The 13,626-nt window shown below is 43.4% G+C and overlaps 1 protein-coding gene across 1 annotated transcript; it reads left to right on the top strand.

Moving 5' to 3' along the window:
* Positions 1-1,584: 1,584 nt before the first annotated feature.
* On the top strand, positions 1,585-2,742 carry zgc:153981 (dual specificity protein phosphatase family protein). Its single transcript, XM_034184957.1, has 3 exons — positions 1,585-1,964; positions 2,107-2,324; positions 2,434-2,742. Exons 1-3 carry the CDS (start codon positions 1,840-1,842, stop codon positions 2,643-2,645), a joined length of 555 nt encoding a protein of 184 aa, XP_034040848.1. The 5' UTR covers positions 1,585-1,839; the 3' UTR covers positions 2,646-2,742.
* Positions 2,743-13,626: the final 10,884 nt, after the last annotated feature.

Genomic DNA, 13,626 nt, shown 5'->3' with positions numbered 1-13,626 from the left:
GGTGATCAGCCTATGGCACCACTGATGGGGTTATGGACCCCAGGTTGCTTTGACAGTAGCCTTCAGTTTGTCTGTATTGTTGGGTCTAGTGTCTCTCCTCTTGACAATAACACTTTGATTCTCTGTGGGGGCAAATTGGCTGGCCAATCAAATACAGTAGTATCATGGTCAGCAAACTAGTTAGTAGTAGTTTGGGCACTGTGGACAGGTGTCAAGTCTCGCTGGAAAAGGAAATCAGCATCTCCATAAAGCTTGACAGCATGATGCGTTTTAAAATCTCATGGTAGATGGCTGTGCTGACTTTGGACTTGGAAAAGCACAGTGGACTAGAACCAGCAAATGACAATCTATATTATAATAGCCAAGTGTCCTGTGTGTGTGTGTGTGTGTGTGTGTGTGTGTGTGTGTGTGTGTGTGTGTGTGTGTGTGTGTGTGTGTGTGTGTGGTGTGTGTGTGTGTGTGTGTGTGTGTGTGTGTGTGTGTGTGTGTGTGTGTGTGTGTGTGTGTGTGTGTGTGTGTATGTCTTCGATCATGCAAACACCAGGGAGAGCTGACATTTGCCTTTTGGCTTTCTTATGTATTTTGGGTTAATGATGACTGCTGTGAAAACGATATATGACATGACAATATTTTTTTGAGAAATTAGCAATTTTAGCTAACAAATAAACAATTGATGCTGTGCTGCAGTGCACCATGGGAGTTTGGGGTTTTTAGGTTTTAAATGTTATTGTAGTTTATGTTAGTTTAACAGTGTTGTTAGTGTTAATGATTTGCTGTGTTTTTGTAGCTCAATTGGTTCAGTCAGTTTAGTTAAGTCCCATATTGCTATTACCATGAGTTTCACGTTGGTACCATGAGTGAAATGTTTAGTGGTTTTAATGTCTTCAGCCACCATCTTTGCTTTTCAAATTAAAACTACCTACTTACAATGGCTGTGCGTGTATGCATGTTGCCAACTACTTTCTGGACACACGCCATTCCAACAGTGGCTGGTAAGTCATCTTTATATTAAAAGTGTGAGTGTGGTGAGTGATTTTAAGTTCAAGTGCATAATATAATTGTAAATATGTTAAAAATACGTGAATGACACAAGAAAGAGGAAGCACTTATTTTCATTGTGGTCCATTTAAAAATCAATTGACTAAATAGAAGGAGAACTTAAATAATAATAGTGTATATGATAACAATAACCTAAACAATTTATAAATACATTAAGACAGCAAATTAACATTAAAATGACATAATTAACAGGAAATAAAAGGGTTGAGTTCTTCTACTAAAAATTGTTGAGGTCTAAGGTTCTAAAAACATTGTGGTCTCACACGCCATTCAAACTCATTATACAAGTTTTGCTTAATTTATTACCAGCATTACCACAAAAATGTCAGCTACCTAGTTTATAAACACCACCCAATGTAGAACCCGTGGATCTTCACGGACAACATGCTAGTAAATGCCTTAATGGGAAATCCTCTTGATTGTGTCATTTCAGCTCAACTGTGGTGGTGTACAGAGGCAAACTTAAAAAATAAATTGTCTCACTATCCAACTGAACAAACAGAGAGAGAACATGACAACCTAAGCTATAAGTGGAATGTTTTGATTAGCAAATGTAATTTAATTGGCCGATGGGGCTACAGCCCCATGAGGCCCTACCTTTGAGCCGCCTATGGAGAACAGACCGATAGCTAATTTTGGAATAGTGGCATTAAAAAACCCACCTGCTCATGTCCCTCACTGTCACACTGCACACAAAGCTAACTGTGAGAGAAAGAGAACACAGACAGCAGCGAGGGCAGCGCTGGGATTTGTTGGAACGTCACCTGTTGTCAAAAGAGAATGTCAAGGAGCAACCAGCTACAGGACCTGGCGCTGATTAAGGAACTGGAACTCATCTTGGATTCCTGCACAGTGGATCTCACGCCGGTGGACGAGGTTTGGCCTAACCTGTACATCGGCAACATGTGAGTCCCTCATAGCGGGGAGGTTATAACAGATGGACTCCCTGCTGAGTTCTCCAAGTGAGAAACTGCTCAGCCTTCAAGGTATTTTTAAAGAATTGGTAGTTTGTATTGTGGGTCTCTTTTTTGTGTGTGTGTTTTGCAGAGGTGTAGCACAGAACAGGGCTACATTATGTAAGCTCGGCATCACTCACGTCCTGAATGCAGCACACTCCAAGCAAGGCAGCATCGGTGACCAGAGGTTTTACGGCAATGCCTGCATTTACTGCGGCATCCCAGCAGATGATTCAGACCATTATGACCTCAGTCAGTACTTTAAACCTGCAGCTGACTTTATACATCAAGCACTGAAAAGCAAAGACGGTGTGTCCAGCAGTACACACACACACACACGGTCACGGTCACACCCATGTCACAGCAAACTCCTGCATTTCTCATTCAGCTATTTTCCTTTCCCCTTTCTGTTACGCAGGAAAAGTGCTGGTGCACTGCATCGTGGGAATGAGTCGATCGGCCACTTTGGTCCTGGCGTACTTGATGCTGCGACAGCATCTGTCACTTTCTGATGCTGTCAGGCATGTCACTCAAAAACGAGCCATCTATCCCAACAGGAACTTTCTGTCCCTCCTCCTTAAACTTGATGGACAGTTGGCACGCAAGAGGAGGTTGTGTCCTCTTCTCTGACAGCGCTCCTCATTTCTCACTTCCTCCCTTTTCCTCGAGTTTAGTCCAGCGGCACAAACAACAACTGAACAACTATGTTCGGTTTTGTCTCAATGCTCTAAATCTGGCACACATGTAAATGATAACCCAACTGATATGAATTTTTTTAGGCAGGACAAACTTTTATAAAATGTGAGAGGGGAAAATGTGAAAGAAATTTACACAGAAATACAGCTATCTTGGTGCATATTCCATCATCTCAGATTATTTTGTTTGAGCAACCAACCAACGTATGTCACACTGCATTCAATCAGATTGGCAGTCACAGTGTTGCATCCCTCAGCTTTTCCATAATACACTTCTCTGCAATTTTGGCCCCGGCTAGCTGACGGCATAGGGAGCACTTGTCTCTTCTTTCTGTAAGCACCCACTAAGATTGAAAATGAATGGCAGCTGGTCACTTTGCCTCTGTTTCTTATCGCTTATGTGGCCAAGGGGTAATGGGGTCCCAGCTATGCTTGACAGAATTGTAAAGAATGCTGCCAGAATGCCCTCTGCTGGCCAAACTATATACATGATACCATTTCCAAGAGAAAGTGATTTTCTGTATTATTTGATAAAAGTTTTCATATCAGCAAAAATAACACTGATATGTTTGTGAAAGGCTCATATCAGCCGACCAACATAATGATTGGGCTCTAATGTAAATTGATATGTTATAAGCACATCTTGATATTGAACCCTCAGGAATTTTTCCCAGGAGACTCATGACAGCCATAGAGGATGTGACATTATGTAGATATTAGTGCGAGGGTAGCGAAGTGACATATCTTTATGGCCACAATGGGGTTCAAACACCAAATGTCAAGTTCTTGAGACCGGCACACTGTTAGCCCAAGGGGAATTCCAAACTAGCCAACAATGTTTCAATCTGAACTTCACCTTGTTACACTAGCAAGATGGGCAAGTTTCACAAATTGTGCTGGAACTGATAATTTTTTCCTTAATATAGTTTTTTTTTTTTAAATCAACATGGTGGCCATTTTGGAAACCTGTCTGAAAAATGGTTTCTTCTTTTTTAAACAATTAAGCTGCTATCTTCGGACACAAAAATATGTGAAGATAACTGAAAACAGAAATGTTTGAATAAGTAAAATGTGAATAAGTTAAATAACATTTGCACAAGTCAGTTTCCTCTGTAAAGGGTTATTTTGTCCTTTAGTTTGTAGATCAGTTCAAACTATTTTGAGATGATATATACAGACAGTATACTGCCAATCACAAAAACAACCATGCCATTAAAAATTTAAAAATGGCTAACATAATGTTTTTGCAAAATGTCTTCCATAAATACCTCTCAATCATTTACTGTTCTGTTCCCATTACATACTATTTCAACAAGTGGTCCGAATACCACAAGCAATACAAGGTAGGGCCTCTGCAGATTTCCTGTTACACCCATAGAATATTGGGGTCATTTTTTAAACTAGTGATTGGTTTAAACAAAATTAATGGCATGAATAGTGAGTAATCAATCCTAGACCAATGGTTTGGAGAACATGATGAGTCTTGGTAAGACAAATATCTCGATAATGATGCATCTTTTATAATTGTGACACTGGCTAGTGGCTACCATGTCTGTCCTTGGCAAAATCCCAGAAGGCTTAATATTCAGTCAAGATATATATTCAAGATATAAACCTGTTAGAGAGAGTACAAAGAGCAGAAACAAAGATGATTCCTGACTTGAAGAACCTCAAGTATGAAGCAAGACTATAAAAACTGAGGCTGACTACACTAGAAGTACGTAGAACAAGAGGAGACTTAATTGAGACATTTAAAATCATGGGAGGTTTTGAATGTGTTGAATCGGGCAAGTTCTTCTGCAGAGTAACTAATACCCACGGGACCAGAGGCCACACAGTGAAACTGGAAAAGACAAGATGTAATCTTGATTTGAGAAAAAAATACTTCAGCCAGCGAGTTATTAACCAATGGAATTTGCTCCTCGCTCATGTAGTCACAGTAACTTCAGTTAATGGCTTCAAGAAGCAATTGGATAAAGCTCCGCGGAAGGCGGACGGGCGTTAAGAGCCGGAAGGCTTACTAGCCCGGCTACCGTGAGGGTTTTCCTCGCGGTACAGGTGAATACAGTCTACGTGTGCCAAATTTGATGATTTTTAGACAAAACTGAACAACTGGTTTTTCATATTTGACTATGCTGCTGGACTAATTAGCAAAGAACACCAAAGGATTTCGATATGTTGCACCTCCTCCACTTGTATAGAAATAATATATGTAAATAATAACTTCCTACCTAACTGCATATGCTGATGATATGACTTTCATACTGCAAGCTAGACTTTGAAAATTAGACTGATTTATATTTGTATGTCATATATTTTATTTCTAAAGTTGACAAATTTTCACGTCAAAGCATTTCCCTCATGTTGTAAATATAGGGATGCATCACATTTCTTAAAAGTTGATTTTCATTTTCAGATGTTTAGTATTAACAGTACCTTGTATGGTTTGTCATGGAGCTTTGCATATACAGCTTGATGGCTTTTAAAGGTCAATTAAATTCCATTTCATGATATTTCATTAAAAAATTGTTCCCCATCCATGCTGGCCGAGCATAGGGCTTGAACAGTAAAAATGTAGATGAGTGGATAGGTTCATCCATCCCAGCCACCTTGTGTGGTCAATAACTTAAAAACAATCATATCTTATAGCTCAGTATATTAAAAGGGTATATAATGAGGGTGAACTGATTAGTTCATGGATAACTTTGATGCACCGGTTCAATCAAAAGAGCAGCTTATCTTTTCCAATAAAATGTCCCAAATAATTCAGCATCAAATATAATGCTGGATATATGGTAAATTAGGCACAGATGTGTCCAAATTTGTCTGCCGCCTGCTCAACACTCGGCATGCCATGCACACTCTGCCTGCTGCACTGTCAGCATCAGGGAACACGTTAAACTAGTAACCATGGGGACAAAATTATGCCCACTACGAAGCAAAATAAATGATGAAATATACAACAGAACAGGAAAGTAAAAGTGATTTAAAGAATGGACAATGTGTGGCTGTGAACGGTGCAAAAATTCATCATCAGTACTGCAAATTAGTGACAAACTCACAACACTGCTTAGGAACATTTTGAAACCTTGTTTCACAACATTATTCCAGATTCTGTATAAAAAGGAAGACATGCTGAACACTGGCACCTGCTGGACAGTTCATGAATATGCATGCATATCAAATGACAAATTTCATTTTGAAAGGCGACAGCCACTGCAGTGTTTGTATGCGCACTAGCATGTACATTCCTTATTGATCAATGGAAATAAAATGTGGATATGGTGTATATATTCTTATATTATGGACTATGTATGGTACAAAAGTTGTGCAAGAAAAACTTGCTGCTTTTTTCCTAATAAATACATAAATAAATAATGTGTCCACTTTTCATTTTTAAGTACTTTCCTAAAATTTATAAGAAAATACAGTTACAATAGTGAGATATTTGCAATTGTTTTGTTCCTGAATCGTATTGAAGAATTTTTTTATTACTCTTTCAACTTCCAATCGTTAATATCTTTAAAATGCTGTTATATGAATTGCCAACCTGTGCTTTGTGCTGTTTTTCTGAACTCATGAATTTGTTCCTAAAATAGCAGTATGGGGGAGGTGAGATAAAAGATGTTGACGATGGTTAGTGTTATGTTTCGGACGCGGTCGGAGCACCGACCCAGCATAAAATAAGCAGAGCACGGTTCAAAGGATAACAGAATTTAATAAACATAACCGTGAGCAGTGCTAAACAACCAAAAAGTCCGGGGTCTGGTGAGGTGGAAACACGGCGCGCTCTCAACAGCGCAAACGGTCCGGAGCCACAGCAGTTCGGACCCAGGGACCCCGCCGACACCCCCCAGGTGGCCGCGACAAACCAAGTCTGTGAAGAAAGAAAACATGAGGTGAGTCCAACTCCACACAGAGAGACACAACTCAAAGGTGCACGCAATCAGCAAACACTTCCTGGCTTAAATCTATACATCAGCTTCTCACCCTGCAGGCACGGAACAACTCAGTTCAAATCTCCACTGCAGCAGAAGCTGATTAGACAATTAGCATAACATGACAGCCCAATAACACAAGGTGTGAGGGACACCAAATCACCTCAGGAAGTGTGCTGAAGAGCGTGAGACCTCACCCAATCCTCCTTCACAGACTGTGGCGTCAAACCTGGAGCGGTCTCTGCGTCTGTGATGGTGAGATTGTTCTCCTGACGTCGATCTCACACGTCTGCTCACAAGGTCGGGTCTTTGGCAATCACACACTGTGCATTCAAGGTTTAAATGCAGCAATCTCTGATCAAGAGATCATACACCACAGCTGTGAGTCCTGATGACTTGCATGTGAAAACAAGCCTCAGGTGTTCAGGGTGAGGTCCTATTGCTCAGCCACTCAGTCCTGAATGCATACCACCTGGTGGGAGAAACAGAAAACAAAAACCAAGCCAGCCAACCACCCCAGCCCACAACAGTACCCCACCCTCACGGGAAGCCTCCCGGCGACCACACGGACCTGGGCCAGAAAAAACAAAGCCCCCCTCCAGGGACTATGGCTGGAATGTTGGCTGGGAACAAAAAACACCTCCTGCAGCTTCAGTTTCGGCTCCTTGTGCTGACGATCCAGCTGGGAAAGGCCCGTCTCCAGGAGCTGTGCGTTACTGTGCTCTGACGACAGCTCCATCATCAGCTGCTCCACCTGCAATGTTAATTTCTTCATGCAGTCATTGATCATCTCAATGTTGAGCCTCTCCAGCTCTTCCAGCTCTTCCCTCAGCTGGATAACGCACGCTTCCAGCCGCCTCTTCTCTGTCAACAGGGAACTCCGTGCCGAGACCATCACTCTCATCCTGGAGCTCATCCTTTCCCACCCTGAGCCTGTCTGCAGCAGACTGCTCCGCAGCTGACACTCCAGTGCAGAGACATCCTTTGTTGACTTTAATGGTCTTGCCCTCTGTTTCATTTAGCAAACCTGTTAGAGTCTCCACCTTTGCTTTCATTCCTGTCGACTCTTGCTTCAGTTGTTCACTTTGCATAATTTTGGCCAGGAGTTCTTGAACCTGTGCACTCAGCCTTCTTCCGACTGTGTGTTAAAGTCTGCTTAGTCATAAAACAAAAAAAGACAAACACAAACAACCATACCAACCCCCCCCCCTCCCCAGAGGACCGTCCCATCAAACCCTGGGAAGAGGAGAAAAGAAAAACACAACCCAAACTTAAGCTTGCAAACAAACAAAAAAAATGCTAACACCCCCCCCCCCCCCCCCCCCGGACGACATGTAGGGACCAACACCCCCCAGAGGACATCCCGCCACCTCCAGGAGTAATAACCACAGCCGAGGTCCCTCTGGGATCCAAAGTCACCCACGGGGACTCCCAGCGCCTCCCAGAGGACTGTTCCATCAAACCCCAGGAGACGCCCCCCCTCATGACTAACAGACCCAGCCCCGGCCGTCTACGGCTAGATGGACCCACCGCCCTTTCCCCCCCAGAGGACACCACAGTCACACCCTGAGGACGGAAACTGGGGGGGAAAAAAACAAAACAAAAAAACAACCCCAACCCCACCCCCTCAGCGCAGTGGAAACTGGAAGTACGTCCAGTGACACCAACCATGACTATACCCCAAAAGTCAACCGGGAGGAGTGGAACAGCGGTAATGGCGTAGGGCACAAGACGGCGCCACCCCTCCGACTTTCAAACCAGCCACCAGCTGTGGGTATATTCCACTGCCCCAAACCTCTGCTACGCCGATGGCGTACGGCTCAAAGGCGTGCTGAAGCCGGAGGTGGAACAGGGAAGTAACAAAAAAAACACCCCTAACCCCCCCCCCCCCAACCCGGGTGCAGAGGTTAGCTGGGAAACGCCCAGCATAACCAAACTGCACCACTCCAGCAACGCCGACAACGTACGGCTCACACGGCTGGAGCCAGAGGAGAAGAGAGGGAACAACAAAAACAAAAAAAAAGAAAAAACAACCCAATTACCCCCCAGAGGACCGTCCCATCAAACCCTGGGAGGTGAAACCAAAAGAAATAAAAAAGACCAACAGACAAACATAAAGTCACCTGGGTCAAACTATGCTCCAGACAGCCTGCATTTTCAACTCCACCAGACCACAGACAGTGCTTTAAAACCCACAAAAAACAACAAATTAACCCCTGATAAAAACACCTCATACTAAAACAAGAAACAGATAATAGACCAATAAAAAACAACAACAACATTGGCCTACGTCGTCAAGTGCAAAGAATGGAAAAACATTGTTTTCCATCCTTTGAACCTGAACGGTAATGTGACTGTCACCAACAGAGGGAGCCAAAGTGCCAAATAAGAAAATCCCCGTGGTAACAGAGTAAAAACCCATTCACGCTGCTGTAAATAACAGCAGGTTATAACAAACAGCTTAAAGTGCAAACTAAATACCACCGGGGCTGCTACAACAGGCGTCGGAGCCAGCTGCACGGGAGGACACGGGGCTACAGCCGTAACAGCGGGGTGCGACGCGACCCAAGCTGTAAACTCTGCCATGCGCGCACCAACGCGCACAACCCGGGCGGAGAGCACCCGCAACTGATCCCGGATCAACTTCAACATCTGCTGCAGCCTTCCCGGCAAAAATATCGTCTCTGCTTCCGCTGGTCCATTGTTAAATAGCCAGAGACTACTGTTATGTTTCGGACGCGGTCGGAGCACCGACCCAGCGTTTGAAAGGACCCAGCACGAAATAAGCAGAGCACGGTTCAAAGGATAACAATTTAATAAACATAACCGTGAGCAGTGCTAAACAACCAAAACGTCCGGGGTCTGGTGAGGTGGAAACACGGCGCGCTCTCAACAGCGCAAACGGTCCGGAGCCACAGCAGTTCGGACCCAGGGACCCCGCCGACACCCCCCAGGTGGCCGCGACAAACCAAGTCTGTGAAGAAAGAAAACATGAGGTGAGTCCAACTCCACACAGAGAGACACAACTCAAAGGTACACGCAATCAGCAAACACTTCCTGGCTTAAATCTATACATCAGCTTCTCACCCTGCAGGCACGGAACAACTCAGTTCAAATCTCCACTGCAGCAGAAGCTGATTAGACAATTAGCATAACGTGACAGCCCAATAACACAAGGTGTGAGGGACACCAAATCCAAATTACCTCAGGAAGTGTGCTGAAGAGCGTGAGACCTCACCCAATCCTCCTTCACAGACTGTGGCGTCAAACCTGGAGCGGTCTCTGCGTCCATGATGGTGAGATTGTTCTCCTGACGTCGATCTCACACGTCTGCTCACAAGGTCGAGTCTCTGGCAATCACACACTGTGCATTCAAGGTTTAAATGCAGCAATCTCTGATCAAGACAAAATACACCACAGCTGTGAGTCCTGATGACCTGCATGTGAAAACAAGCCTCAGGTGTTCAGGATGAGGTCCTAATGCTCAGCCACTCAGTCCTGAATGCATACCACCTGGTGGGAGAAACAGAAAACAAAAACCAAGCCAGCCAAACACCCCAGCCCACAACAGGTTAGAGCTTGGCAGCTACAATTACAGTGGTTCATTGAAAACATATATGACATCCATATGGGCTGAACCTCTGAGCTGACTGTGTGGAAAGAACAGAGATAAAAATGCAAGAACAGCCACAATGGTGTCTGTGTGTGCAGTTCAGATAAAGTCCAAACAAGCCATCAAGGCTGATCCACATATGTACACATTCTACACAAAAGTATAAAAGGAGACAGAGAAAGACTGCACTTTGCATTTCAGGATGAACTTTATTGTGCCACATTATGAGCAGTAATGAATTATGACAGTACAACAGATGGTCATCTGAATCCTCTGTTCTTTGTTTGGTATGAGAGTTGTCATGTCAGTTTACAACAGCAAATTTCCCTGTGTTTTTGCATACTGGGCAGTACTCCTAAAACCCATCTCCTAAAACTGTGACCTCAGGAGACAGGATTGCTGTGTGTTCTGAAGGTTAAAAAGAAGTCAGCAGGCCACAAAGCTTATGCTTACCATACACCTGTTCTTTGGAACAGCCTGCCTACTGAGATAAAACAATCCAATTCTCTGGAGTCATTCAAATCCAGATTAAAGACCCATCTGTTCTCCATTTTGTATGACTATCATACAGTGTATCCAGAAAGTATTCAGAGTGCTTTATTTTTCCACATTTTATGTTACAGCCATATTCCAAAATGGGGGGGGGGGGGGGGGGGGGAAATCATTTTTCCCCTCAAAATTCTACTCACAACACCCCATAATGACAACATGAAAGATTTTTTATTTTTTTTTGCTACTCCATTAAACATAAAAACTAAGAAATCACATGTACATAAATATTCACACCCTTTGCTCAATACTGTGTTGATGCACTTTTGGCAGCAATTACAGTCTCAAGTCTTCATGAATATGCTGCCACAAACTTGGCACACATATCACTGGGCAGTTTTGTCCATTTCTCTTTGCAGCACCTCTCAAGCTCCATCAAGTTGGATGCGGAGCGTCGGTTTACAGCCATTTTCAGATCTCTCCAGAGATATTCAATCAGATTCAGGTCTGAGCTCTGACTGGGTCACTCAAGCACATTCACAGAGTTGTCCTGAAGCCACTGCTTTGATATCTTGGCTGTGTGCATAGGGTTATTGTCCTGCTGAAAGATGAACCCTGAAGTCAAAAACAATCTGTAGCAGGTTTTCATCCAGGATGTCTTTGTACATTGCTACATTCATCTTTCCCTCAGTCCTGACTAGTCTCCCAGTTCTTGCCACTGAAAAACCTGAAAGACCCACAGTATGATGCTGCCACCACCATGCATCACTGTAAGGATGGTGTATGGTTTACTCCAAACATGACACCTGGCATTCACACCAATGTGTTCAATCTTTGTCTCATCAGACCAAAGAATTTTGTTTCTCATGGTCTGAAAAATTCTTCAGGTGCCTTTTGGAAAACTCCAGGTGCGCTGCCATGTACCTTTTCCTAAGGAGTGGCTTCCATCTGGCCTGCTTGTCGGATTGCTGCAGAGAGGGTTGTCCTTTTGGAAGGTTCTCCTCTCTCCACAGAGGAATGCTGGAGCTCTGACAGAGTGACCATCTGGTTTATGGTCACCTCCCTGACTAAGGCCCTTCTCCCCCGATCTCTCAGTTTAGACGGGTGGCCAGCTCTAGGAAGAGTCCTGGTGGATCTGAACAACATTTACAGATGATAGAGGCCACTGTGCTCGTTGGGACCTTCAAAGCAGCAGAAATGTTTCTATACGCTTCCCCCGATTTGTGCCTTGAGACAATCCTGTCTTGGAGGTCTGCAGACAATTCCTATGACTTCATGCTTGGTTTGTGCTCTGACATGCACTGTCAACTAGGACAGTATATGTAGACAGGTGTGTACCTTTCCAAATCATATCCAATCAACTGAATTTACCACAGGTAGACTCCAATAAATCCTTAGAAACATCTCAAGGATGATCAGTGGTAACAGGATGCAACTGAGGTCAATTCTGAGCTTCATGGCAAAGGCTGTGAATACTTATGTACATGTGATTTCTTTTTTAAATTATTTTAATAAATTTGCAAAAAAAAAAAAAACTCATTAAAACATTCTTCACATTGTCATTATGAGGTATTGTGTGTAGAAGTTTGAGGAATGAATTTCATTCATTTTGGAAAAAGGCTGTAATATAAACAATGTGGAAAACATTCAGCACTAATGCTGTGAATACTTTCTGGATGCACTGTATTAGTGCTGTACTGAAATAATTAATCCTCTTCAACATAATTTTGTTACTAATAATAGAGCGTGACTCAGTCTCATCATATCTAAATTCTGGGACTCTTTGTAAAGCAAAGGATATGTGCCGGCGATCACATTTGTATTCTGTCTGTTCTTTTACTGTAGAGAAATAGTGTTCTAGCAGTTGTTAGCTCTGCCTGATTTACTCTCCTTTTTTTTCTGTTTGAGGTGCGGTCTTTGAACTCTTTTTGTATATTGCTCCCCTGTCTAAAGATGCAGTTTGATTGATTTTGCATATGAAAGATCTTCACCATCCAGGAAAATTTTTGGATGACAACTGCTGAAAGACAATAACCAGACTTTTTTTTTCCCTGTTCTTGTTTTGCATCTTTGAAAATTCTTTGTTGAACATTGTTAATTTGCTGTTAGTATGGCCAAAGCAGTTGGTCACCCTTTGAGTCTGGTCTGTTTGAGGTTTCTTCCTCAAACTACTGTTGCCTATGTGCTTGCTCAGACCTATTGTGAAGCGCCTTGGGGTGGCTTATGTTTTACACACACACACACACACACACACACACACACACACACACACACACACACACACACACACACACACACACACACACACACACACACACACACACACACACACACACACATATATATATATACATACGAGGTCTATTAGAAAAGTATCCGACCTTATTTAAAAAAAAAACATATGGATTTGAATCACGTGTGCTTGCGTGAGCCAACCTTGAACCTTCATGCGCATGCGTGATTTTTTTCACGCCTGTCGGTTGCGTCATTCCCCTGTGAGCAGGCTTTGAGTGAGGAGTGGTCCACCCCCTTGGCGGATTTTCATTGTCAGGGAAATGGCTGGTAAGCCTTGAAAGGCATGTCCCAGCTTGTCCTTCTGGCACTCTGAAACGGAGGTGTTCTTTGTCTCGCTTGTCGTGCGAAGCGTCCGCTCCTTTCCATGACAAAAACTCCTCGTAACAGTGGAATGTGCCGTTCATTTCAAACTGGACGCTGTGTTTTATCCGGGACGTCATCTGGACTAGCACAGGAATTGTGAAAAGACGTGGACATCAGCAGTTTTTTGGCAAATTGAGACGCGACGCGTAAAGCAACGCCGTGATGAAGCGTCACAGAACATGTTCTGGCATGTCCAGGCACATCCACAATTTCTTGGA

Source organism: Thalassophryne amazonica, chromosome 13 (assembly GCF_902500255.1).
Source record: "Thalassophryne amazonica chromosome 13, fThaAma1.1, whole genome shotgun sequence".
NCBI classification, from domain to species: Eukaryota; Metazoa; Chordata; class Actinopteri; order Batrachoidiformes; family Batrachoididae; genus Thalassophryne; species Thalassophryne amazonica.
This window is presented reverse-complemented; position numbering and strand designations above follow the sequence as displayed.

Coding starts and splice junctions, on each gene's coding strand:
- zgc:153981 (XM_034184957.1), top strand. CDS start 1,840: ATGTCAAGGAGCAACCAGCTACAGGACCTGGCGCTGATTAAGGAACTG. Junction 1,965..2,106: donor AACCTGTACATCGGCAACAT/GTGAGTCCCTCA, acceptor TGTGTTTTGCAG/AGGTGTAGCACAGAACAGGG. Junction 2,325..2,433: donor AGCACTGAAAAGCAAAGACG/GTGTGTCCAGCA, acceptor TCTGTTACGCAG/GAAAAGTGCTGGTGCACTGC.